Source organism: Neomonachus schauinslandi, chromosome 5, assembly GCF_002201575.2.
Source record: "Neomonachus schauinslandi chromosome 5, ASM220157v2, whole genome shotgun sequence".
NCBI classification, from domain to species: domain Eukaryota; kingdom Metazoa; phylum Chordata; class Mammalia; order Carnivora; family Phocidae; genus Neomonachus; species Neomonachus schauinslandi.
Genome location: NC_058407.1, coordinates 79,335,557 through 79,362,445, shown reverse-complemented (window position 1 = coordinate 79,362,445; position 26,889 = coordinate 79,335,557). Strand labels below are relative to the sequence as shown.

The 26,889-nt window shown below is 38.5% G+C and overlaps 1 protein-coding gene across 1 annotated transcript in view; it reads right to left on the bottom strand.

The window, feature by feature from the left end:
- The window catches only part of ITPR2 (inositol 1,4,5-trisphosphate receptor type 2), a 482,328-nt gene that overhangs the window by 375,686 nt on the left and 79,753 nt on the right, over positions 1–26,889 (bottom strand). The window contains exons 3-9 of the mRNA XM_044915443.1: positions 15,877–15,992; positions 14,996–15,082; positions 12,847–13,005; positions 6,680–6,778; positions 6,322–6,405; positions 5,872–6,018; positions 631–726 (exon numbers count right to left, since the gene is read on the bottom strand). Coding sequence (XP_044771378.1) covers positions 631–726; positions 5,872–6,018; positions 6,322–6,405; positions 6,680–6,778; positions 12,847–13,005; positions 14,996–15,082; positions 15,877–15,992 — 788 coding nt within the window. The remainder of the gene's footprint in view (positions 1–630; positions 727–5,871; positions 6,019–6,321; positions 6,406–6,679; positions 6,779–12,846; positions 13,006–14,995; positions 15,083–15,876; positions 15,993–26,889) is intronic.

The window sequence follows — 26,889 nt, the reverse complement described above, 5'->3', positions numbered from 1 at the left end:
CTGAAACTATCAAGGTTCTACTACACCAACAATGAGTTGATCGTGTCTCCAGTGCAGACATTCTGAAAGAGTGAAGCTAATAAAAAAGTCTAGAACAAATCGCATACATATGCAATTTAGATACTTTACTGTCCTTGACCTTAAAGTAAACCAACAACCAGTGTTCTGTTGTTATTGTTGTTTTATTTTTTTTTAAGATTTATTTATTTATTTTAGAGAGAGAGGGAGAGAGAGAGAGCATGCGCACACGTACGCGAATGTGGGGAGGGGCGGGGGAGAGGGAGAGAAAGAATCTCAAGCAGACTCTGGGCTGAGCACGGAGCCCAATGCAGGGCCGATTCCAACGCCCTGAGATCATGACCTGAGCCGAAATCACAATCACACACTTAACTGGCTGAGCCCCCGAGGCCCCCCTTGTTGTTTTAATTTTTAAGACAAAGATTATTGCAAGGCTTCGATTAATATTCACATTTTAAGAATCATTTATATGCCAATCTAGATCATGACAGACAATAATCAAATTTGGTATAATGACTGTTCCTATAAATACAACATCTTTTGGAGAACCTAATTGCTTATTTCACTATTTCAGAGTCAGAGATTTAATAGCACTGTATCCATTAGTCTTACCTCTGCAGCTAAATAGTTCCCAGTTGCAAGGTGTTTAAATCTGAACAAGCTGTTCCATTGTCCAGCACCCCCGCGGCATGGGTCATGGTGAACGACCTACAGACAAAAAGAGCAACAACAATAAAGCCTAAAAGATATTCATGTTGCTGGCAAGCAGGTGCCCACAGTTTATACAAAGCGTTCGCCTGTTAATGCTAACTTGTCAAATCCAATATATGTTTTCATGAGAGGACAACATGGCAGAAAAACAAAATTCCCCGCAAATAAGCAAGAGGCATAACAGTTCGCTCACTGTGTGCATGCGTGATGCTCATGCCTTAAATGTGTAAATATGGTCTTACTCCAAGAGACAGGTTTCCCAGGCCAAAACTGGAAACGCTGAGGGGTTCTCCCCCATTTGTTATTCAAATATTCATTCAACAAATCATATTAAAAGCTTACTATACACCAGGTACTCTTCTAGGCAATAGGGTCACAGCAATGAATGAGACTAGAGCTTTCAATAAATAAGATTTGGCAAGTGCCAGGAGGAAATAAGCAGAGCGCATGACTGAATAATTAGGGAAGGCTTCTTGAGATGCGGCGATTAGCCCAGGCCTGTCTGACATGACATGTGAGCTGAAACCTGCAGGATCAGAACGAACAGTCACGTAGAGAGATCGGAAGATAGCATTCCAGGCAGAGAGAACCACAAATGCCAAGGCCTGGAGCTCTCAACAAACTTAATTCTTGGCCCTTTCCACATGTGCTTTTTTATTAATACCATGGCCTTTGATACCTGTCCTTGGAATTGGCCTTGCCCCAGATGCTGAGCCACTAGGTTCGCTGAGAATAAAAGTAGATGCTCTGAAGCAGGTGCCTTGGGGCAGTCGCAAAGCCTACATTTTGCAGCCTGAAGATGACTGTGTTTGAGTCCCAGCTCTGCCAGTTCCTATGGTATGATCGCAGCAAGTAATTTAATATCTTTAAGCCAGTTTCATCATGTACAAAATGATTTTAATTCATAGGATTGTTTTGAAGATTAAGTACTAGGGAACTTTTCATTATTCTCCCCCAACAGGTTACCTTCTTTTTGTTAATACTGACCCCCCCCGCCCCGGACTCCTGCACAGCCTCAGATTCTGTGTGCTGCTGTATATAACCTCCTAATGCTTTTGCTAGACTCTAGCTTCTAGGTCTTCCCCTACTCTGATAGTTCAAATAAGATAATAATTATGAAAAGACTTCAAAGTGGAGGAAGTCTTAAAAAAAAACCACTCTCCCTGTGACCAAATACCTACCCATCCTCCAAGGCTAAGTTCTAAGTTCTCAAATCAAACTTCTTCCACAAATCCTTTGCAATCATACCGGCTACCATCGAACTCCTTTGGCGAAGGCATAGATACCTTTGACACTCTGATCAAATCTATTGGTGGTCTCGCGAACATACACACACATTTGTATACAGCTGCTAGAGGTTCACGAATAACTTGAAGCTCACCACGGATCCCAGACTAAGAACTCCTATCCCAGACAGTAGTAGGTCTAGCAACACCAGTACGACGCCCTAGGGGAAACTGGAGATACAGAAAACATTTTCATTCATCACAGTGATTTTGGAGGGACGCTACTAGCATCATCGGGCGTTGGCTAAGATACTATATATATATATATATATATATATATATATATATATGTTGCAAGTCTCAGGGGAGTTGAGCACAGGCTAGATATTGTGTGTGGCACTCGGGTCCCACCCCACCCTTCCAAGCGCTCCTCTCTCGGTGTCTCTGTGAGGGTGGAAAGCCCCACCAGCAGGGTTCTGGAGTCATTCCATTAGGATGGAAAGCAGAGAAAAGTAGACGAAAGCTTCCCCTTCGGGGTCCAGTGAAGGGGCAGCATCTGCCTAGTGCAGCCTCCTGCAAGGTGATGTGGGCACCTCCTGAAGCAAGGGGGAGAGGGCTGAGGGCTCAGAGGAGGAGCAGTGGTGATTTTCGGCATTGCCTGATCTTCAAATAAGACCACGTTCCCTACCCTAGTTTTCCCCATCCGGTCCTTCCAGTAACACTGAAACCTCATTTCCTACACCAGATACCTCTTTGCTTGAAACAACCTCAACCACGCTGACTGACACAGCGCACGATAGAGAAATGTCCCACAGCCCACCTCATTCAAACCTCCTGCAGAAACGAACCTACCACAAACAGAAATTGGTAATACTTTAACATACAATCATATTAAAAAGTTTTCATATCAAGTCAGATGACAAGTCCAGTAATTGAAGAGAAATTCACTACGAAGCTTAACTGAGTGTAAGACATTATTTCAGAATTATTAAATAATGGATTCATTCTCTCCATGTTGACTGCTCGGTATTTTCAACTACACATGATGTTGGAAAGGATTACGATGCAGTGATACAGTTACAGCAAAATCTATAAAACTAATAGTAAATAGATAAGAGAGAAGATTCACAATTCCTTTAAAAGACTTAGAGCCAAATATCACATAGGCGGAGACACATGAAATGAGGGGAACTCACTGTATGGGGAAGTCACTATGTGACTTTTTTATGACTATTTCATTAATAAAGCTTTAAAATTATACCTCACATTATTGCTATCCCTATATTTTTTTAATTCTTTAGCACAATGAGGGGCGCCTGGGTGGCTCAGCCGTTAAGTGCCTGCCTTCGGCTCAGGTCATGATCCCAGGGTCCTGGGATCCAGCCCCGCATCGGGCTCCCTGCTCCGCAGGAAGCCTGCTTCTCCCTCTCCGACTGCCTGCCACTCCCCCTGCTTGTGCTCTGTCCAACAAATAAATAAAATCTTTAAAAAAAAATTCTTTAGAGCACAATGATAAGAAGTCTACGGCATGAAAAATACATATTTCAATTATGTATTTATTTGGGGGGCTGCCTGTTATCTTTCAGGCTTAGCCCGATAAAAGACATTGTCAGGTAGACTTCATGGAAGAATATCATGTAGTTTTGGTGATGGTTGTTTTTCCTGAGACTTTCTCAATTCCCTGTAAACCTATTCTGTTGAAGGATAAGGTCTCTTCTGAATGCTAGAGACTGAAAGTATGCCTCAATATGTACTGGGGTTTCAAGAAAGAAAACATGCTTTTTGTACTAGTTCATCTCTATTCTAAACCATGTCATAACTTAGAGAATTGTTGTGATGTTACATTTATAATTAAGGCTCAGCTCATTGGCATAAACATCATACTTCCTCATTTTCTGTTTCAATAGTCTGTAATTTCTGTTGTTATCCCTATTTCAATATGTTTATTTCCTTCTTTTTTTTTTTAACCATGGACAAATAAATGTGTTCTGTTATTACTTCCCTTAACACAAGATCACAAGATAGTCAAGGGCCCACATTTACCCCTGCTCTTTCATTTTCCTGTACTTGTATAGAATGTCTTTTTTTTTAAGATTTTATTTATTTATTTGAGAGAGAGAGACAGTGAGAGAGAGAGAGCACAAGCAGGGGGAGCAGCAGAAGCAGAGGCAGAGGGAGAGGGAGAAGCAGACTCCTGCTGAGCAGGGAACCCAAGGCGGGGCTCAATCCCAGGATCCCGAGATCATGATCCGAGCTGAAAGCAGACGCTTAACCGACTGAGCCATCCAGGCGCCCCTGTATTGAATGTCTTCTGATCCTCTCATCTTCTACCACTTCTTTCAAATCCAAATGTATTCATTCAAGATAGGTACAAATATTACACCTTCTAGAGTAATTATTTACATGTTGAAATACATATTATTTTATTATCAATTATTTATTATAAATTATTTTCCTTTTGTTTTTTCTAAATTGGAATTTAGGGATGTCATTAATTTTTAATCATGTAAATCTATAAATAATATTACCTATGAATTTCATTTTAAGATATTAAAGAAGTGTCACGAAATATATGCTGTAAAAGGGAAGTGATGGGTTTAAAATGGTTGAGAACCACCACTATCGGCCTGGATGTCCATTAAATCAGGATGGAACTTATCAAATGTCGGCTTGTTCATAGGTAATTATGTCCATCTTATCTCCTCCACCATACAGAAAGATCCTTTAAAGAAAAATCCATACCTTACATTTTCTTAATTACTCTACCATATTGGCAACATTTAAGAAACGCTTTTTAAAGGATGGATGAATTTTTTTTTTTAAAGATTTTATTTATTTATTTGACAGAGAGAGACACAGCGAGAGAGGGAACACAAGCAGGGGGAGTGGGAGAGGGAGAAGCAGGCTTCCCGCAGAGCAGGGAGCCCGATGCGGGGCTCAATCCCAGGACCCTGGGATCATGACCTGAGCCGAAGGCAGACGCTTAACGATTGAGCCACCCAGGCGCCCCTGGGATGGATGAATTCTTAACTATGGGTCTCCTCATCCAATAAAAATGGTGCTCCCCAAAAGAAACAAGTGTTTTTCTCCGTGACTGTACAGTTCTGATATCTGTCTCTACCTAAAGTGCGTGGAAGTTCCATCGTAACTCCAATGCCATTTGAGGCACATCACCTGCAGTCCAATCAGTCCTGACAACATTTCACGATGGATTTTTAAAAAAGCAACTTCCAAACTGAGGGTTGCTGGAGTGGTGGCGGGTAGGAGGGATGGGGTGGCTGGGTGATAGACATTGGGGAGGGTATGTGCTATGGTGAGCGCTGTGAATTGTGCAAGACTGTTGAATCCCAGATCTGTACCTCTGAAACAAATAATGCAATATATGTTGAGAAGAAAAAAAAAAGAAGAAGATAGCAGGAGGGGAAGAATGAAGGGGGGGCGGAGGGGGAGACAAACCATGAGACACGATGGACTCTGAAAAATAAACTGAGGGTTCTAGAGGGGAGGGGGTTGGGGGGATGGGTTAGTCTGGTGATGGGTATTAAAGAGGGCACGTTCTGCATGGAGCACTGGGTGTTGTGCACAAACAATGAATCATGGAACACTTCATCTAAAACTAATGATGTAATGTATGGTGATTAACATAACAAAAATTTTTTTAAAAAGCAACCTCTATATATTCCCTTATTAGATGAGAAAGAAAGAGACAGGAAAAGACATACCCCAGAGAGGATAGGTAAAGGAAGTAGCAACATTTCAAATTGATCACAGTAACAAAGAGGTACAAGTTAGTCCACAAATACTATTGTGTTATGGGTTTATCATAAATGATGCATATAACAATAAAATAATCAGCCTAGTAAATCTTGTCTTTTTTATATAAATATTTATTAAAATCCAAAAAATATTTGCACACCTCTATTTCCCAGAGTGCTTTAGAACTGGTAGCAGAAGTAGCTGACTGACGCAAGGTTGTCCGAAGGAAGATGTGCTGTTTTTTCTCATATTCGTCACAAGTCAGAAACTTCTCTTGTTCCGCATGAAACAATCTAACAACATCACCCTAGGAAAGCAGGAAGAGAACACTGTATTTCCAAGAGAAGTCTGAACAAATAGACATAAGAAGCAGATGTCTCCTGGTTTTGATACTCTGGGCCCTTCTGCTACTTTCTTGGCTTTTAATGATTATCTATACATGTCAAACTATAGAGAAGAAAACTCAATGAAACACTCATAGTGACTATGTTAAGGTTTATAATCATCTTCTGAACTATGAATACTACTGAATACACAAGTTTTGCATCCAGAAGTTTAGTAAGACTACTTTCAATTCTTCTAGCAAATGTTCCCTGTAGCACATACTTACTCCTTTTAGTACATCCTCTCGATAGGAACTATATTTCATGAATAAAGTGATTTTCCAGCTAGTGTTGCAATTAACGGCATTCACCTATTAATGAAGAATGTGAAATTGTAAAACTGATTCCATTTTATACCAGAAATTATTCCTCCAACTAGTAAAAAAGAGAAAAAAGATAACTCTGGACAACGAAGTAGGTACCTCAACACAAACACCATCCAAAAATAGTAATCACTATCTACACAGATCCTAGGAATATTAATTAGCATAATCACGTTCATGACAACAATGAATGAAGCTGTGACTTTTTTTTCCCTCTCATGATAAAAATAAACAAATTCATTTTCTTTCCTCCTGAACTCACCTCCTTACATCCCGGATTATCGAGAAGCTCTATGTTGCTGGCATGCAGTGGTTGTCCTGCGTTCACAGGCATCAAAACAACTTTATCACCCACGACAATCTAGGAATCAGAAATAAGTTGCAACTGAGACACCGAGCACATCTGTGGTGCTATACCTGAAGCTAGAAATAACTGCAGGGAAGTCCAGTCATTGACCTAACACCTGGTCTGGCTTCCACACAAATCTTAGCTCAATTCTTTTTCTCTTTGAATAAAATATTTTCTGATAAATGATCATGTAGTCATGTTTCAGAGTGCCTAGCAGCCTGGATTCATAAAACTAGTGTGGACCCTTTTCTTATTAGTCCCCCATTTCAGTAAGAACTTTTTCAATGTCAATAAATAGGACGTTACCCCTGCACCCCGGGTCTTATGCCGTGAGCGCAGCAGCAGAGCAAGTGAATACATCTGCCACAATCAATCTGCCTAAATAGTAGAAGCACATCAAGTGCAAGCAGAAAGTGTTACTCATTTGTATTATCTATGGGATTAAAAACAAGTCTGTTAAATTTGAAATTTCCCATCATCCCAGAAATACATTAAACATTCTAATGTCACCTGGATCCAGGAAATGCCCAATTAGGAATGACCTTGTAGAAATATGCTTATTGTTTGGTCCTTGAGCATCTGGTTCACTCTTATTTTAAACATCCCAAACTAATATTGCTCTTTAAACTTTGATGTTCAGTTTTAAATTAAAAAAAAAATTTAACTTAAAATTTTTTTAATTAGGAGGTGCCTGGCTGGCTCAGGTGGTAAAGCATGCAACTCTTGATCTCAGGGGAGTAGAGATTACTGAAAAAAAAAATAAAATATATATAAAAATTTTTTTAGTTGGCTTTGGGAGAAATGCTCCAGAGAAGTAAGTCGAAGTTGATTTTTCATTTATGTTATCATTAACAATGTCCAATTTATCTTCAAGAATTTATATTCATAACTCAAATTGTGGGAAATGAAGTTATGTTTTCTTTTTTAAAAAAAAAAAAAGATTTTATTTATGTATTTGTCAGAGAGAGAGAGCACAAGCAGGGGGAGTGGCAGGCAGAGGGAGAAGCAGGTTCCTCGCTGACAAGGAGCCCCTTGCAGAACTCGATCCCAGGACCCTGGCATCATGACCTGAGCTGAAGGTAGACGCCCAAATGCCTGAGCCACCTAGGTGTCCCTAAGTTATGCTTTCTTAATGGTAATAATGAACAGTTTAATTTTAGAGTTACTAAAGTTTCTCTTGTTACAACCCATTAGAAGACTTATGACTGTATGGGGTGCCTAGGTGGCTCAGTCGCTTAAGCCTCTGACTCTTGATTTCAGCCCAGGTCATGATCTCAAGGTCCTAGGATTGAGTCCTACACTGGGGTCCATGCTGATCGCAGAGCCTGCTGTCCCTCTCCCTCTGTTCTTCTTTGTACTCCCTCTCTCTCTCTCAAATAAATAAAATCTTTTTTAAAAAAAAGACTTATTACTATATAAGACCTACACTCTCAATTCTCATATAGAATTGCTCACCATCTCAGAAATGAAAACTAATACCTTCTCTTTGCATATTTCTTACTGAGTATTAGAGTACATTAGTTTGACAGATAACTGAAAAATTAGGCCTCAGAAAATAAGAATAAACAAAACTTCTCTTCCCTTAACCTAGACCTAGACTTTCAAGAACATAATTTCATATTTCCAGTATGAATTAAGCCTTTATGTGTTATATACAGGAGTCTACATTTACACAAAGTACTGTTGTCACAAACTATGATAAAGAAGCCTCAAGATCACTATTCGAGCAAAGGGAAGTTGTTCTTAGGTTTGCAGAAGTAGCTTCTACTGCTTACAGGATTGGTCTCTATTCATCACCTGCCTTTCAAGTCCATCATCAGTCGGGTGCTGGGGCTGTGACTCACCAAAGCCATCATAGAAGCTCTCTATGCACAGATAAGGGAATATCATCAAGAAACATGAAGTGAGAGGGTGAGGGGGCAGAGCCAGGCTCTCTTTGTGTAAAAAAGGGAGAGAGGGAGGGAGTAAGAGTACATGCATCAGAAATCTTTCCAGGGGTTTACTCTGGTACAGGGGACAGACAATGGGGAAATGGAAAAAAGGATAAGAGACTTTAAGCAATACATCTTTATATTGTTTTCTTCGAACCAAAATTGGTAAGTATTTTTAAAAATTAAATATAAGCAAAAACATATAAACTCACCATGACATAAACATATTTCCAACATCCCCTTCCAAAACACACACACACACACACACACAGACACTTATTGCACATGATACCAAGGCAGCTCCAACTCTCAGGGCCAGACAGAAATCTATGTAGCCATTCATACTACAAATACTGGGACTTAATACACATCCTGCCCATGCTGCGTCTGATCTTCCAATTTCTTTTTTTTTTTTTAAGATTTTATTTATTTATTTGACAGAAAGAGAGACAGCGAGAGAGGGAACACAAGCAGGGGGAGTGGGAGAGGGAGAAGCAGGCTTCTCGCAGAGCTGAGAGCCCGATGCGGGGCTCGATCCCAGGACCCTGGGATCATGACCTGAGCCGAAGGCAGCCACTTAACCGACTGAGCCACCCAGGTGCCCCTGATCTTCCAATTTCTTAAAGGACAATTGGATTTGGTCTACAATGTCATTCTTGTCTGCATCGTAAAATATTAGCCAATAAGCTGCTAAATATAATGATATATTCTAGCTATGTCCTTCCAATTAAAAGAATATTTTTGTTTGCACCTATATCCACTATATCTTACTATTTTACTATAGTTTTCTGTAAGCTTTGGGTCAATCCGTATGTCATATTTATTTCAAAACACCGCCTAGAAAGTCTTCTACTGTATATTTTTAAGAGACCAGCCATATAGCCAAAATGCTCTAAACACCAAGAATAAGAACGGTATTCACAAAGAGGATCTAACATTAACTCACTAATTTCCAAGTCCTCAGTCTTGTTCTTGACAACAGTTACTTTGACTAACCAAGGTGAAAAAAAAATCTTGCAGATGGAATGGACAAGATGCTAATCAAAAGAAATAAAAAGAACATTAGAGGTGCCAAAAAGAATACAAAGTGTGACAAATAGTCCCTGTCCTCAGGGAATTCACACCTAATTAGATAACTTGGTAAATATGGAACTTGGTAATATGCTCTGAAGAACATAGCACGGGGCTGGTCCACTGATGTGGTCTGATACCTTCTGAGAAGCTGTGTATTTAAAATAAGGAACTTGAGGATACAATCATTTTCTGCCATGTCACGCTCACCCTAGTACACAAGCATCTTTTAAAAATTCCAATTCCAAAAGCACTTCTGTTGATTCTATGCAACAGCCATGAAGATCCAAGCTGAGATTTTACTGAAAATAAAGAGTAATATAATGCCACTGGCAGCTACCTTTCTTTGGAAGTGACACCTGGCATGACATTGCAGTAGAAGCCAACATACCAGGGATCTATCTAGTCCTGCCTTTGCTAGAATTCCAAGAGAATTAGTTTTGCAAAATAACAAAATCGACTTGCTATTTGAAGAGGCTCTTTGCCTAAGAGTTGAATTTTTCTTTTCACTGAAAGAATATCTGGGCTTTCCTCCTTTTTAAAATCTACCACTGGGGTGCCTGGGTGGCTCAGTCGTTAAGCGTCTGCCTTCGGCTCAGGTCATGATCCCAGGGTCCTGGGATCGAGCCCCGCATTGAGCTCCCTGCTCCACGGGAAGCCTGCTTCTCCCTCTCCCACTCCCCCTGCTTGTGTTCCTTCTCTCGCTGTGTCTCTCTCTGTCAAATAAATAAATAAAATCTTTAAAAAAAAAATCTACCATCAAGGTAAAGAACTAATGTCTTCCTTCATCAAAGCTGAAAATGAAAAATTAACCGCTCAGTCATGGGAAAATAAATGAAAATGAAATATTTATGTACTCTGCTATCCCCAATGACTTTCTAACTAAACAACAGCAAACAAGGGCCTCTTTACAGCTGGAAATTTGAGGGATCCATGAATCTATTTTCCCCAAAAAACTACCCAACTGACCCTTCTATAAATGGTAGAAACCACTGATTTTTGAGGATATGAGCATTTTTCTCCCCAAACTATCATCAGCCTCATTCTTACGTTTCATTTCTGTCACTGAACATCTTATTGGATACTTACAACCCGAATCACAACTTACTAATTGCTTAATAGTAAAATATAAGTTTAAAAATCCTTTGAACTTTACAATTTCTTCTTCCTAGCTTACTATACTTTTAAAGAAAATCAGTAGTAATTAAATCACTTGTTATGAAGTGACAGTATTTGCAACTGCCTTCAATAAAATACATTTTGGAATTTTAGAACGATACTTATTGCTAGGGAATGCTACCTATTTCTAGGGAAGAAAATGAGCATTACAAGACAATTATTTATGCGCCAAACAGGGGATGTGGGTGTGCTTGTTTTCACAGCAACCTTAATCACATACAACAGCTACATAGTGGTGAGCAAAAATCGTGAGATGTTCCAGCAAAAAGCAATGTGGAAGGTTGTTTTAGCCATGCTTTATGGAGCACATCTATAGAAGGAGGATTCCAATATTGCACTTAACAATTACATTGTCCATTTTACCAAGACGGAATGTTTGGGTGGGAGGCCCCCCCGACCCCAGTACAACTAATTATTTGAAATAGTTCATTACATTCAACTCTCAGTTGATCCTATAAAGGCATTTGGGAGCAGGGATAGGAATAGATAGAATGAATAAAATCCACAGCTAATCTAAAGGCCCTAATTTATCCAATCATTTCCTCGTATTCCCTCAGAACTTTAGTTCGGGTTTTACTCATTTTCAAGTCTGATTTTCATTACCACTTACAGACTGGGACACTGTTCCATGGGAGACTGGAGAGGGAAAAAAAGCATTACAAGAAAGGGCACCAGAAGACATGGGGTGTTCATAAACTGCATAATCAGTCCCTATATAATTGAGAGTTGATTGTAATTAACTACCTACTGAAATTAACACATATATCATGCTCACAGCACACATCACTGATGCCAAATAATAAACAAGTAGAACTTTTTTTTTTTTTTAAAGGAATCCAACACAAGACTTAAGGTGCATTACATTCTTGCATGCCATGCATCTCCCAAACCTTACCTAAGGAGGATATCATCAGATAATTTATTAACCAAATTAAACCATGAAGCTTGCATCCTGTGGAATTGAATTTGTATTTCAAAATTCGCTAAAAATATAGATTCATTATAAAAGAGGACACTTCTAGGACAAGAAATATCCAAAACATATTTAAAATGTAATCAAACTATTGAGAATGCTGTCAGAATAATTATACTTTTATGTTGCTTTGAATTTATAACATTAATTTTTTAAAATCTCAACTATTTTTCTTGATCACCTGACCCAGTACTTGTAAGGTGTTCTATTTAAGAAAGTTATTTAGCATTTATCGAGCATTTTCCATGTGTTAGGAACTGTCATTTGCTACTTTATTACAAACAAAAATATCCAACAATTGATCCTGTTGAATCATTTCACATAATTTTTATTTTCCCTACTCCATAAACTAGCAGAAAATACTTTAGCAACTACTAAAATTTACATGATACAACATACCTGTATTCCAAAACATATTTTAAATATTGTCATCAACAAGCAAGTGCCTATCTATATAGCTCCTCATACTCTATACGTCTTTAAGATTTATAGACTGTAAACAGCTGACCATAGAGCCAGTAAATGAAATATTGTCATAATTCACTGTTACTCTATTAATTCAAAGGGATAAACAACATTTCCTAAGCATAGTTTTCTCCTTACAACCGTGCTCCCTTCTGATTAGGAAACAAATTCTACCTCTCCTTAAAAAGGTTCAGCCAATGTTAACATTACTTAAATTCTTTCATATGAATTCCAGCTGGAAGATGATTTTTTAATTAATCTCAATTTTGTCTTTTTATGATTCCCAAGCACAATGTGCACTATAAATAAATAGTTCTAGCCTATTCAAGAGATCACCATAAAAATAATGTGTTGATTGAAAACTACATGTTCTTTCTTTGTGCTATCTGGATTCTCTCACTTATTAAGAATTATTGTCTTTAGGAACACGCTGTTTCCCTCTTAATTTTATTTTTACATACGTTGTCACCCTCACTTCTCAGCTTCCAGAAGGGATGAATATAAAACCAAGACCCTTCATTTCCTGCAACATCCAAGGACACACGCATGGCATTCTTCTCCAGTAAAGCAGGTAATCTCTTGTTGACAGTCAGATACTTGTTGCTTTTTATATGCAGCAGCTGTGGGGAAAAAGACATTACCACCTTTATTCTTTGATGTCCTCTGTTAATTACATGTATGTGTTTGTACATATATCTTGTGCTCACATAATCCTGCTTGATGTGCAGGTTGAACAAAGGCACACTTCAAACTTCACACTCACCATGTTTCCAAGCTGACTTTCTTTGGGTTCCTCCTCACCTCTACCCCACAATGAACCAGGCACATGGAGAAATCAAACAAGAGCACACGTCTGAAAATTTTCATCTACTGATAAATAATAAGATAAAACCAGGCTTCCCAAAGGAGACCAGGAAATGCCCCAAAATCACATTTTCTTCATTTCTTGCACAGACACAAAACCAGAATATGCTAAAAAATAACCAAGAAACTAAAATAATGCACCAAACCTCTTAGTATCATGAACTATCCTTGCCATGGACAGCCCCACTTCTTCCTCTGTGAAGAGGCGGGCTTTGCATCCCAAATAATTCCTGCAGGAGGATCCTAGTCCCTTCTCAGATGAGCAAAGATGCACCATTTCTCAGACTTTTTGGACGCCATGGACAAAACCTTTCCAAGACATTATTCTACCGAGTAGGAAAGCTAAAACAAATAACCTTTCCTGTCTATTATGACAATCATTTCAAAACAGAATGGTCATTTTAATATCCACAATATAAGAAAGAAATTATCTCGTGAGCCAATGAAACCCCCCTGGCCCAAGCCCACTCCTTCGAAATCTATCTTGATAGAGCACATGGCTCGGTCCCTAACTGACCATGCAAACATTTGTGCTTCCGGTTCTTGACAAGAAACATAAGCTCCTCTTGCTGGCACTTCACATTAATCAAACCTTGGTTAAGAAAAACCCTATTTATGGAGGATTGCTCAAGGGACATGCAACCCACCCATGCCACAGGGATCATATAATCTCATTAGATGAAGTCCTACATTCTGGTTGCTGCAGATCCAGGCACCCTCATCATGTCCCAGGAGAAGGCTGCTTTGACAGTCCTGTGCACTAGCATTTTGCCATTGGCCAATAACAAAACATCAGGCGATATTATTTTTTAAAACAGCTCTATGAAACACCTCATTGTAGTGTTTACTGTAAGGAAGTTGTTAAGGCTATTATTTACTCTATTAAACAGTGTCCCCTTTATGAGAGCTCACTGGAGGAAAACTTCTCTGGTCTTCCTGGGAACATTTGCGCTTCTAGACCTTTGACTTAGTTCTATGTTAAGGACCTCCTAGGGGAGTGCTATAATATACTATGTTTCCTTTACAGCAAGGTGAGCAACGAAAAGGCTTCCAAGCAAAGCTGACCGGACTTCACAACATGGATTTTATAAACACGCCTGCGCTCTGACTTCACCTTATTCATTTAACCACTCTTTTCCCTTTGACCCAGTTGCCTTATTTATTTCTATTTTATCTTATGTGGTATGTATTTTTGAAAATGCCTTACATTCTTTTTGGAACAAGGTGGGGCATATATTAACAAATAAACCAAGTAAAAAGTTAAAAGATCTAAGTGAAACACAAGAGAGGAATGCAGCTGAGATAAATCAGTGTGCACACTCATTGAAATAAATCATTTAATAACAACTCAAGGACAATTTCCATATAAAAGTACAATATGAAAACTTTCCTCTCTCTACAAAATGAAAAAATTAAGCTTCGTGTGTTACATGGTAGTCCCATTAATTCTAAAGGAAGATTTTACTACAGGCCTTTAGAAATTATGTTTCCCCATCTTCCTCCTTTTGATGTAATGACCTGTGCATACATCTAGATTAACTCACTTTCTTACGTGTATACATCAGACTTACTCACAAACATAGAGAATACTGTGCTGAACATCACCTGAAAATATCACAATATCCATAATTGCCATCAAAGAACAAACTATTGTATCCCCAATTTTAATGCAGCTTGACATTCCTATGCAAATGCAAATTATCCATAAGATATTGACCTTTTTTAAGAGAAAGTAAATAGACTTACTTGTATAACATTACTGTATTTCACAATTTCTCCCAACAGTTTCTTATTCTCTGATTCATTTTGTTTTTGTTCCAGTTCTGCAGCATGCTGTAAAATGATTATCAAATACTCAGCTTGGAAACATAGTAAGCAGAGTACAATAATTAACAAAGAAACAAGGTTATTTTAGGAACAAAGACTATAACCATGAATAAAATAGGCTGGCTGCTTTACTCTTGGTGCTAGGGGTAGGGGGACCAACAATTAAATAAATGACTATAATATAGTATGATCATTGTCTCAATTTGATGCTGAAATGTGGCCAAAAATATCTCGGGATGCTTTTATGTTAAAAATCTCAGAAAAGTACTAGGCTGTTTGGTCTTACAAAATTAGTTTCAGAAGGAATATTGTTAGACAAACCAAACAATATAAAAATAGAAGGTGAATTTCAAAAGACTAAAAATAGTTTCAATTCCAAAAGTAACAGGAATTTTAGTAACACAAAATTTAAGTTCTATCAAATTTACATTCAGCCCAAACCAGAAGCAACAGACTTTCAATTTTTTTTTAGTCTTTCAAGAAAAAAATTAAGTAATATGCCAAGTAAAATATCACTGGATTTGAGATTCCTACAGAGATTCTGAATTGTTTCTAGTTTGATGTGAATCTTTGAATTAGTCTGGCACACCTAAAAATTAGCAGCAGGAATGTATTAGCTTCATGCCAGGAAATGAGGGGTCACACCCTATAACTTAAAAGTCCCTTCCACTTTCAATGTGTTGCTACATCTATTCTAAATCTCTGTGTATTGAGTGAAATCACTAAGATACAAAATAGATGGTTTGTTATTGCTGTTCTAGGTCTAGCCTAAGCCAGACCAATGGAAGCCTGGCCCTTACCTGTAATTTCTTCAGCAAGGCTGCCTCTGTGTGGTTCCCCTGTTTGGCTTGCTTAGCTTTCCAATATTGTTTCTGGGCAGAATATCGGTTCATAGGGCACACCTTAAAGAGGCAGTCTAAAACAAAGCAACAAACAAAAACACTGTAACTAAGGCAACCAGCATTTCTTAGATTTTCTTTAGAGCCTAGCCCTGGCATCTCGTAATCCCTGAGCAGAAAGAACATTGAGCCCATCTCCCAGTCAACTCAAACTCCCCCATAACATCCTTTCCAAATAATTACTTAGACTGTTAAAATACCTTCTGGTTCATTAGTTTAGGTTTTTGAAAGGCTACCATAGTTATTGTAATTTATTAAAAAATCAAGTCAATGTAATCATTCCATTATAAGGTACTTCTTAATGATAATGGGGTACCTGGTCTTAGAAAGTGAACAGAATGAGATTAGTGACTTTCACTACCTTCCCTCACCTTGCGCAATTATTTATTCATGGTATGTATCTTTGACAGCCAAAGTGATACAAAAAGTAGAAACAATCAGTCACAACAATTACATTTCAGGGGTGCCTGGGCAGCTCAGTCACTGAGCGTCTGACTCTTGATTTCAGCTCAGGTCATGATCTCAGGGTCATGAGATCAAGCCCCACATCAGGCTCTGTGCTATGCTTGAGATTCTCTCTCTCTCCCTCTCCCTCTCCCTCTGCCTCTCTCCCTGCTCACGCTCACTCTCTCTCTCTCTCTCTCAAATAAATAAATCTTTCTTAAAATAAATAAATAAATCACATTTCTGTCATCTATTCCCCAAGTTTCCACGTACCTGTAATAAATATCAAGATGGGAAATCATAGTGGAATAATACAGGTAATGATATCTCTAAATCAAAAGCTAAATATATTTTTTCTTTTTAATGAGGAAATTGTAAATTTGACTAAACAATCCTTCCATATGCTAATGATTTTGTATGTTTGTGAAATGGACTACAATCCAGAATAAAGATCAACTCCCAACATTCTTTTTTTTTTAATTTTTTTTTTTAAGATTTTATTTATTCATTTGAGACACAGAGATACAGAGAGAGAGAGAGAGAGAAAGCATGAGCAGGGAGATAGGCAGAGGGAGAGGGAGAAGCAGGCTCCTCGCTGAGCCAGGAGCCCGATGTGGGGCTCGATCCCAGGACCCTGGGATCATGACCTGAGCCAAAGGCAGATGCTTAACCATCTGAGCCACCCAGGAGCCCCTCAACTCCCAACATTCTATGATAAAGGAATAGTGATGCAGAAAATCCAAACATTATCTTCATTTTTTTTCACAAAAAACTATTAATTTAATATAATAAATTTATTTTGGTTGATGTGTTAATATTTAGGATCATTCTCATTTTTTAAATATGTATCACAAAAACAAAATTCAGGGGGCGCCTTGGTGGCTTAGTCGGTTGAGCGTTTGCCTTCGGCTCAGGTCATGATCCTGGAGTCCTGGGATCGAGCCCTGCATCAGGCTCCCTGCTCAGTGGGGAGTCTGCTTCTCCCTCTGCCCCTTACCCCATTCAAGCTCTCTCTCTCTCTAATAAACAAAATCTTTTAAAAAATAAAATAAAATTCAGTCAATTTCACTACATTATTGACTACATTATATATATACTCATTCTATTTTCTTTAAAAATATTTATAAAATTGGGGTGCCTGGGTGGCTGGGTTGGTTAAGCGTCTGCCTTCGGCTCACATCATGATATCAGGGTCCTGGGATCAAGCCCAGCTTTGGGCTCCCTGCTGAGCAGGGAGCCTACCTCTCCCTCTCCCTCTGCCCCTTCCTCTGCTCGTGTGTGCTCTCTCTCTCTCTTTCTCTCTCTCAAGTAAATAAGCTAAATCTTTTAAAAAAAACTATAAAATTAAATGATGGACTTGATCTCTTTTCAAATCTCTTATGGTTCTAAAGGCATAAATGATCAAGAAATATGACTATACATTTTTAAAGAAATTTTAAAAACACAGAAGAAATAATGACTCTTTCTATAGTTTGTAATTATAAACAAATTCTATTGATTGTCCTCCCACTCAAGGTACACACAGGCTGTAGAAAACTAATTGTTAATTTCTGGTTTAAAAGTTACTCGGTGAGTAAATATTTCATACATAGCAGGAAACAGACACCTTCTGCCAGCTAAAAGTAGGCTGAGAGACCACCACAATTATAGTATGATATTGGTATCTCCACTTGGCACATGTGTGTGAAAACCAAATAACTAGACCCGAAAACTGTTTCCCTCGGCAACATATGTTATAAGCCCTAGAAATTACTTCCTACATATTGGTAACTACAAAGAGAATATACAAATTTTTTTCAAGCACCAATATACAGGCTGTTAATATCACCAAAAAAATGCTCCTAATGTAATGCAGCAGACTATTCTGACTATCCTGTATTAGGCCAGTGACTGAATTCTACATTGTCTTAGTGTAGCAAAAACACAAATCCATATTCAAGTGGAACTGAACTCCATCATCTGCAGCCTATACTTCTGACTTCATCTACACATGAAAAGAGAAGAGAAAAATGTGTCCCTCTCCATGACTTCAAATTCCTAACTAAGTTCATTAGGAAACGGTCCTTTAAAGAAGAAAATACTTTTGCTAAATTCTAGATCACCTCGGTAGCACTCCTAATTAGTGGTATCTTTGGGTAGCTAGCAAGCAGACTGTGTGTGTCATGGTCCTGAATGTTGTGGCTGAGGTTATTGTGAAGTGAAGCCAAACACTCAGCCAACCCATGTTTACTGGTCTGGTTGTGCTGCTAGGTGCTAAGAATCAGGTCCTGTCCCCAAAAAGTTCACAGTTGAGTGGATGAGAACTGCGTCTACCATGTGTTGGAAGTTTCACACTGGGGCTCTTGAGAAGGTACCATGGGACACAAAATGGCCCACTTCACCAGGGGAGGTCAGAATAGTCCTCCCAAAGGAGAAGACACAAGCCAAGTTTGAAAGAACCAACATTAATTCAGCACGTTGGCAAGGGGGTTCAAATGCACAGAGGGGAGGGGTATGCCACACAGAGCCAATGGTGGGTACAGAGGCAGAGAAGGAGAATGCCAAGGAACCTACTAACCGTACAAGAAACTACAGCCTAGGCTGTGAAATGAGAATAGAGCAGTTGGCCAAAGTAGGGGTCTGTAGAGTACTCTGTGCTAGATTAGAAGAATGGACTTTATTCCCTGGAAAACGTCAAACTCTTAAAGGATTCTAAGTTCTTCACAGTGTGTGAAAGAAGATGTGACCGATACGCAAGGAGACCAGCAGAAAGCCCCCTGCCAGCATGCTGGGGGACAGCAAGGATCTGAATGTGGGCTATATGGTACTTGGGGGGTAGCCATAGATTTCAAAGAAAGCAGCAGAAGCAACAGGCTTAATAACCTATGAGATGTGGGGTGGGGAGAGGTGAGAAGGAGGGAAAGTGAAGATGGCCAGATGAATAAGCGTCCATCGACTTGTGTCTGAGATGCAAAGCCTCGGATTTCAAAAGCCTTTCCATTGTCAGGGCCTTGGTTCTGTGGTCATCCTCAGCAGCCTCCCACTGGCCACATCTCATTTCGTACTACAGTAAATAAATAACCAATCCATTTCTGTGTGGGAACTAGTATCACGGGACTATTTTGGTTGATGGGAAAGAATGTGGGGCATACACAGATGTCTGTAAAAATGCTTTTCTTGTTGATGGTGGTGATGGTGATGGGTGTGTGGGGGGGTGTGTGTTTAATTCTCTCTTCCTCTTTTAGAAAACATAAAAAAAAGTCTACTGGTCTTGGGCTAGTCACATATTTTGTCTGATTCTAAATTACTGCATAATAAAAGTGTTAATGATACCTGCCACGCCTCATTCACAGGACTGCTGAGATTGGCAAAGGAAATCTGTGTGAAAGTACTCTGTGAACTGTAAAGCCTTATTATAAATGTAAGATATTATTATTAATATTGCTTCATTCATTCAGCAATCGCTTCCCTAAGATTAAGAGATGACCAAACCCTTACAGAGCTCCCAGCAAAGAGCAACAAGAAGCAGAGTCCTCGGGCTGAACCTGAACACAAACCAAAAACACTCAATTCACAACAAGGTGTTTGCACCTGTGGTTTAAGATGCCACAGTGTGTTATCGTATAAAATTCTCGAATTCCCTGAAACAGCATGGCAGTGAGCAGAGGAGGCAATCTCTACTACCTTTAACATATGCAGACACAATCTCTCACACCAGCACAGGTGGAGTCTTCCACAAAAGTCCCACATTCTCCCCCCTCTGCCAGTAGGAATCCTGCTCTTTCAGAGCTATCCTCTCTTATCTGCCCTCCTCACCATGCCCTCTAGTATTTCTTGGTCTGCTCATTCTCTAAATTCAAAGGTATATAAGAAAAAGGTTTTCCAGGGCACCTGGGTGGCTCAGCTGGTTAAGCATCTGCCTGCGGCTCAGGTCATGATCCTGGGGTCCTGGGATCGAGCCCCGCATCGGGCTCCCTGCTCAGCGAGGATCCTGCTTCTCCTTCTCCCTCTGCCTCTCCCCCTGCTTGTGCTCTCTCTCTCTCTCTCTGTCTCTCTCTCCCTGTCAAATAAAATAAAATCTTTTTTTAAAAAAGTTAATTAAAAAAAAAAGGTTGTCCAATCAGAAAGCAGCTCAGTGTCATCTGTTAATTAGGTAAGAACATTCTCGTCAGCATTTCAAGACTCAAAGAATAATTTTTAAAAAGGAAAGTTTTGCCTCATAGGGCCAATACTAAAAGCACAAATTAAAGGAAGTAACTTAAGTTACTTTTTTTAAAAAGCTTAACCTGAAGACCTAAGGCCAATAATTTTGCAGAATTACAGAAGTTCAGGAAATGTGAGTAATCCTACAAAACATGATATATTCAGTCAGGCAATATTATAAGAACAATGCCTTAGAATTATAACTTTTTTTTTTTTTTTAACAACTCTGGAAGGAAAGTAAGCCTCCCAAAAGTGTTCACTTTTAACTGAAAGAATTGGTAGCATTTTTTTGGCTGCTTATAAACACTAGTGGAGGAAAAAATATGAAAGCCATTCAAACAGTGTGGAGCACATAATGTGGATACCAAAGAACTACCTTTCCTACATGATTCCATGTAAATCTGGCAGGAAACCAGTCTAAACCTCCACTTAACAACACCTATCTAAATAGTTCTGAAATGTTTTGCTTTGTATCTGTACTAAATATTTGCATCTAAGGCAGTTTCTGTCCCCCAGAAACTGTCCATAGGACTCCATTTAGGCTACTAGATGCAAAGTTATGTAATGGCCAACAACTTCCTTTGGTAATGGTGGAAAGAAAACTTTCTGTTTCATTTCTCTTCCCTCCTAAAGATATTGTAAGATTTAAATGACACAAGACATATGAAACCATCAGCAAATGCCTGTCACAAAGCAGGCATTCAACAAATGGTTCTTTCACGGTAGCTTGTAAAATTACCTCATACTGATTACAGGGAACATGGTTGCCAAGGGCTTTATTATTTCCACGTGGAGAAAGGTAGGGAGGGAGGGCGTCTGAAGCCTTCCTTTTTCTCTTTATGATATAAACAGGACGCAGCAGCATTCAGTGAATGTTATGGGACCTTCCCAATGATAAAGTGGAAAGTTGTAAGAAAACTCTCCCTAGGGTAAGGGATAGGCACACAAGGGGCCATTGGATACTCGTAATTAGAATTCAGAGTTGGTCAGAAGACAGGTACACATTCATTAACTGAAAATGTAACTGTAGCTCTCTCTTTTGTCTTTCAGTTTCTCTAAGAAAGCATCATGAAATACAGTGTTTGTATAAAACTCTTTATGGTTAGAGTGTGTTTTTTAAAAGGAGTGTGTTTTGGGACACCTGGGTGGCTCAGTCGGTTAAGCGTCTGCCTTCCACTCAGGTCATGATCCCAGGGTCCAGGGATTGAGTCCCGTATCCAGCTCCTTGCTAGCGGGGAGCCTGCTTCTCCCTCTGTCTGCAGCTCCGCCTGCTTGTGCTCTCTCTCTTCTCTCTCTGACAAATAAATAAAATCTTTAAAAAAAATAAAATAAATAAAAGGAGTGTGTTTTGTTTTGCAAACAAAACTTCTACCTCCCTCGGTCATAGCCTAAGGCAAGGGTAGAGAGGGTGTGTAAGAGGGAAAGAGTCCTGTAGAAAATTTATTACAGGGATTAGCAAACATTGAAGTTTATCACAACCCCTGGATGGGCAACCAGGAAGATGCAAGATAACCTCCTCTAGGCAAAAGTCAGCTATTTTACTACCAAAGAGAGAGAGAAATAGCCTTTTGTAGTTACAGACTTCTAGACGGCTAAAATGTTAGAACTCCAAGGGGCTTCAGATAAAATCTAACCTTTTCCTTCTTTGAGATGAAGAAGTAAAAACTCAGAGTAAGCTCCCTAGGTCGTTCATGATAGAATCTCTAGATCAAAATAAATTACAAATATGAAGAAGTACAACCACACATAGGATGCTTGAATGCCTTCACAAGTGACTGGCCTCTTGGTGGTAGGGAGTGATGGCAAGACCACACTTGGTTTGCTCATTCCAATTTACTCCTGTGGAACACTTTGTAAACTGTCAAGAGTACCACACATTGATAGTCAAGATCATTTGAGACCTTGAGAGTTAATCAGGATTATTTTCCGCCTATCCCAGAGAAGGAAATGGAGACTTTTCTTAAGACCACACAGTTGGTAAGGAATCGAGCTGGAATTTGAACTGAGATCCTCTGAACCCAACCCAATATTCTGTCACCATTTGGAAGCAGGTATGTCAATACAGAGGCAAAATCTGTCTCACTTGAAAAGCTGTTAAAATTTTATATGTACACCTCGAGACCAATTAGACAAATCTAATCTGACTTCTACACAATGGTCCTAAATATTTGAAGTCACCATCCATCTGACATCCCGAGCTCATCTTTGGTTTGATTACCACAGAGGGGTCTCCTCACAAAATTCCATTTTTATTATAAAATATGAAGAATACTTCCTCACAGTAGATGAGATTTTAGCCAATTAAACATTGACTTGTTAAGGCATTTATTAAAGCAGTTATTAATGTATTTATCAAGTATATGCAATAGTAAAAACACTGGTCAGAGAGTGAGATGTGCCTCGGTTTCCATGCTACCACAGTCCTGCAACATAATATAACTTCTAGAGAAATATTATGAAATAATACATATATTATATATGTGTGTATATATATATATACATAAATCTCTACAAGAGTCATAATACCTCAAAAGAAACTAATGAATAGTTTTTCATGGGAAATATGCCATATAGGCATATGTAATTAAATAAATCTTTTAAAACTAAAATAGGAATGTTACAAAAATCTTAGTCTCAAAAACATTAACTAATTCATACATTAATGGGTAAATATTCAAAAACAAATGAAACTTCTATTTTGCTTCATTTGGAGTGGGGAGAAAAATAAAATTCAAATGCATCAATGCTAATTTTCATTCTAGTCAAGGTTTAAATTTGAGCATTAGCAGACCATTATACTACACATAAGTGGAATTTTTTCAGAAAATCATAATGTATAATTTTGCAATCAATTATCCCATTCTCAAAATATCATATTACCACTGATAATCAAGAGTGTCATGAACAGACTGATTCAGAAATCTAAATGCAAGTTTCTTTTCTTTTTTTTATTTTTTTTAAAGATTTTGTTTATTTGAGAGAGAGAACATGAGCGGAGGGGGAGGAGAGGGCAGAGGGAGAGGGAGAAGCAGACTCCCCACTAAGCAGGGAGCCTGACATGGGGCTCAATCTTGGGACCCTAAGATCACGACCTGAGCCAAAGGCAGATGCTCAACCAGTTAAGCCACCCAGGTGCCCCTAAATGGAAGTTTCTGAACCCAATTACACAAATATCAAGTCTGAAAAAAAAAAGAAGTGAATTTATACATACATAAATGTGCATGCGTGTATGTATATATATACATACATATATAGATATACATATATATAATAGTGTTTTATACAGTATGTTTTATATGTTTATTTGTATTCTTATTTATGTGGATAATATATTGTTATGGTGTCTCCTATATATCAGAGGTTATCACATACATTCCCTCATTTAATTCTAAAAACGTTTTAAGATAAGCATTAGTATTATGAATGAAGAAAGAGAAATTTGGCACATTTTAGAGATTTATCCTTAAGTCTCAAAACGAGTTTTTATACCTAATCCACATCAATCTGTCTCCAAAGCCCACCACAATTTAATCGAAGGCATTCTGTATTTCTCAAATTAAAACACACAATATGATATTCTATCTTTCCCTGGTTTCATAGTCCAAGAAATGCTGACCTTCTACAAGGACCAAAAATATTTAAGAGTATCTAAGTACCTGTAACTCTGACCTAAGAGAAATAGCAAAGTAGCAAGCTAGAAATACTTGGGCAGAGAACGTTACAGCTTCGTGCCCTCCACTTGGAAAGTAACAATTTTCAAATAGCTGAACAATTAAACTGTTAATACAGATAAATTAACTTTATAGAGGTAGGCTCGCCTTTTTAAATCAATTTTAGCATGGCAATAATAACTCCTGGCATAAGAAAAAAAAACCTTTTTAAGTCTAACAGGCTATTTTATGCCAATATAGTTATGTAATAGAAATATCTAGATTAAAGAATTGCATGCTGTTCATTGTCTAGATACTGAATTAACTGCTATTCTCATATGGAAAACCTAAAACAAAATCAGTTCATTGTACTAGGTCTTTTACGGGCAGCAATGTATCCATATGAACAAAAAAAGATCATAGAGTCCTAATCATCATTATCATTGTTGATTTATGCCCAAGTGAGACAAGCTTTCTATTGATTACCACCATAATTAATCTATCACTACAGACAATTTAGGAGTCAATGGACAATAAGTTTACAACAGTTGGGGCACCTGGGTGGCTCATTCAGTTAAGCCTCAGGCTCTTGATTTCCGCTCAGGTCATGATCTCGGGGTCATGAGATCCAGCCCGGGGTCAGGCTCCACGCGCTCAGTGGGGAGTTTGCTTGAGGTTCAATCTCTCCCTCTCCCTTTGCCCCTCCCCCTGCTCTCTCTCTCTCTCTCAAATAAATAAATAAATCTTTTAAAAAATAAGTTTACAACAGTGTTTACAAACTGTCATTGTGCAAACCAGGTTTGAAATTAATTTATATGGTTTCAATTAGCCCTTTTTGAATGGATTGAAATGGAATGGAACGTGAAGGGATGGGGAGGGCAGAGGGGAGGGGCGGGGAGGGAAAAGAAATAGAGGACACTACAACTAGCAAGTACTCTTTCAAGAAACTTGTTTCTGGTGTGTGTGTGTATGTGCGCTTGATTACAATGTAAAATATATCTCTTACTGACAGTTGCATTAAAAAGTGTTTGAAAGTCACTATTCTAAAGGACTACACATGTGCACCAGCTAGGGTTAACAGAACTGAAAATTTAAAAAATACATATAATATATACACAAATGTATTATATTCATATCTATATGTATTATATAAATACAAATTAAATGTATACATATTTTACAAGTTAGTAGAGATGTATAATATCCACATTAGATAGATACATAATGTACTTATAATAGATATGTTATAGATATAACAGGGAGAGAGAAACAGAAAGAAATCCTGTGGTCAAGAAGAGAGGAGAGGAGAGCACCAAAGGAAATTTTTTGCTCTATGAATGACTTTGGAAATCTACAAAAACTATCCTTTTATTAATTGCTGCATCAAATTTTTATATAGGCAATTACAATGGAACAGGAAGATGCTGTGTTAAAACTCTTCCTCCTTCTCACCCCCACTCTGGTTAACCTCGACCTTTACTGGAGCACCGATCTATCAGATGGTATCTTGCATTAGTTAACACATTTGCACCCAACTCTACATTCAGCACCTATTATCTGGTATATAGAAAATGCTCAGAATCTGCAGAAGGAAACTCCTGGCAAGATACCTGAGAAGCAATCATTAGAAACTCTTCTTTCTGCTCAGAAAGGTTTAACGGTCTCTTTTGTCTCCTGTTAAAATGCAAATACCTGAGAAGAGAACGACTGAGCTCTTGGTTCTCAGTTGACCCCTACTGCCAGAGCGCTCCCTGAGGGTGAGGGGGATGGGCGCTGCAGATGTGGGTAAGACACCTGTCCCATTACCAACGACTGGGAAGGAAATACAGGAAAGTTGTTTATCGGATTTTCAGACGACGCAGATTGGGAAGCAATAGCTAATCTGACAGATCAAAATCTAGATTTTATAATCTCTACAGGGCAAACATTAACATAATTGAATTTGAAACAAGCCTAAATATAACGTTCTGTATTTATGTTCAAAAAATTTCAACTGCTTAATTACATGATAGAGGGGAGCCAAAGGGCTATTAGTTAACAAATCTTAAAAAAAAAAAAAAAGCCTAGATCTTAGGCTTGAATTCAAATTAATATAATTACAACGGCCATACATCCCTACCCAGGACAACTCTGGTTTATGCCTGTTGCCTGAACCTAATTATTAACTGTGTCCCCTTTCACTTTCAGTGCCCTGGCTTAGATGATAAAGTATACGATCGTCCCAAATATAATAAATGAATACTGGTGATGTGAGAGCTGAAAGCTGATGCAGCCATTTTGGGCTCACTAACAGAAGAATGGGATCACAACCAGAGGAAGTAGGAATACATCCAGATCATTGGGTTCAATTACACATAGACAGAATATTAGGCGCAATTATGGACGCCACTTAAAAGGTGTTAACAGATTACCTGGATCCAAAGTTAGGCAAGTAGGAAAGCAAGCAACATATATTAGTCATATTATTTGAGGAACAAAAGTAGAAACTGGGAAATGTCAACAGAGAAAATGAAGAGTAGGCATAATCTCACTTTATATAACTGACGGTCTACGTGTAATAGAAGGAAGACATTTTTTTTCCATATTGATCCAGGATCAAAGCAAAATTTCTTGAGCTTTTTTTTTTTTTTTTTTTTTT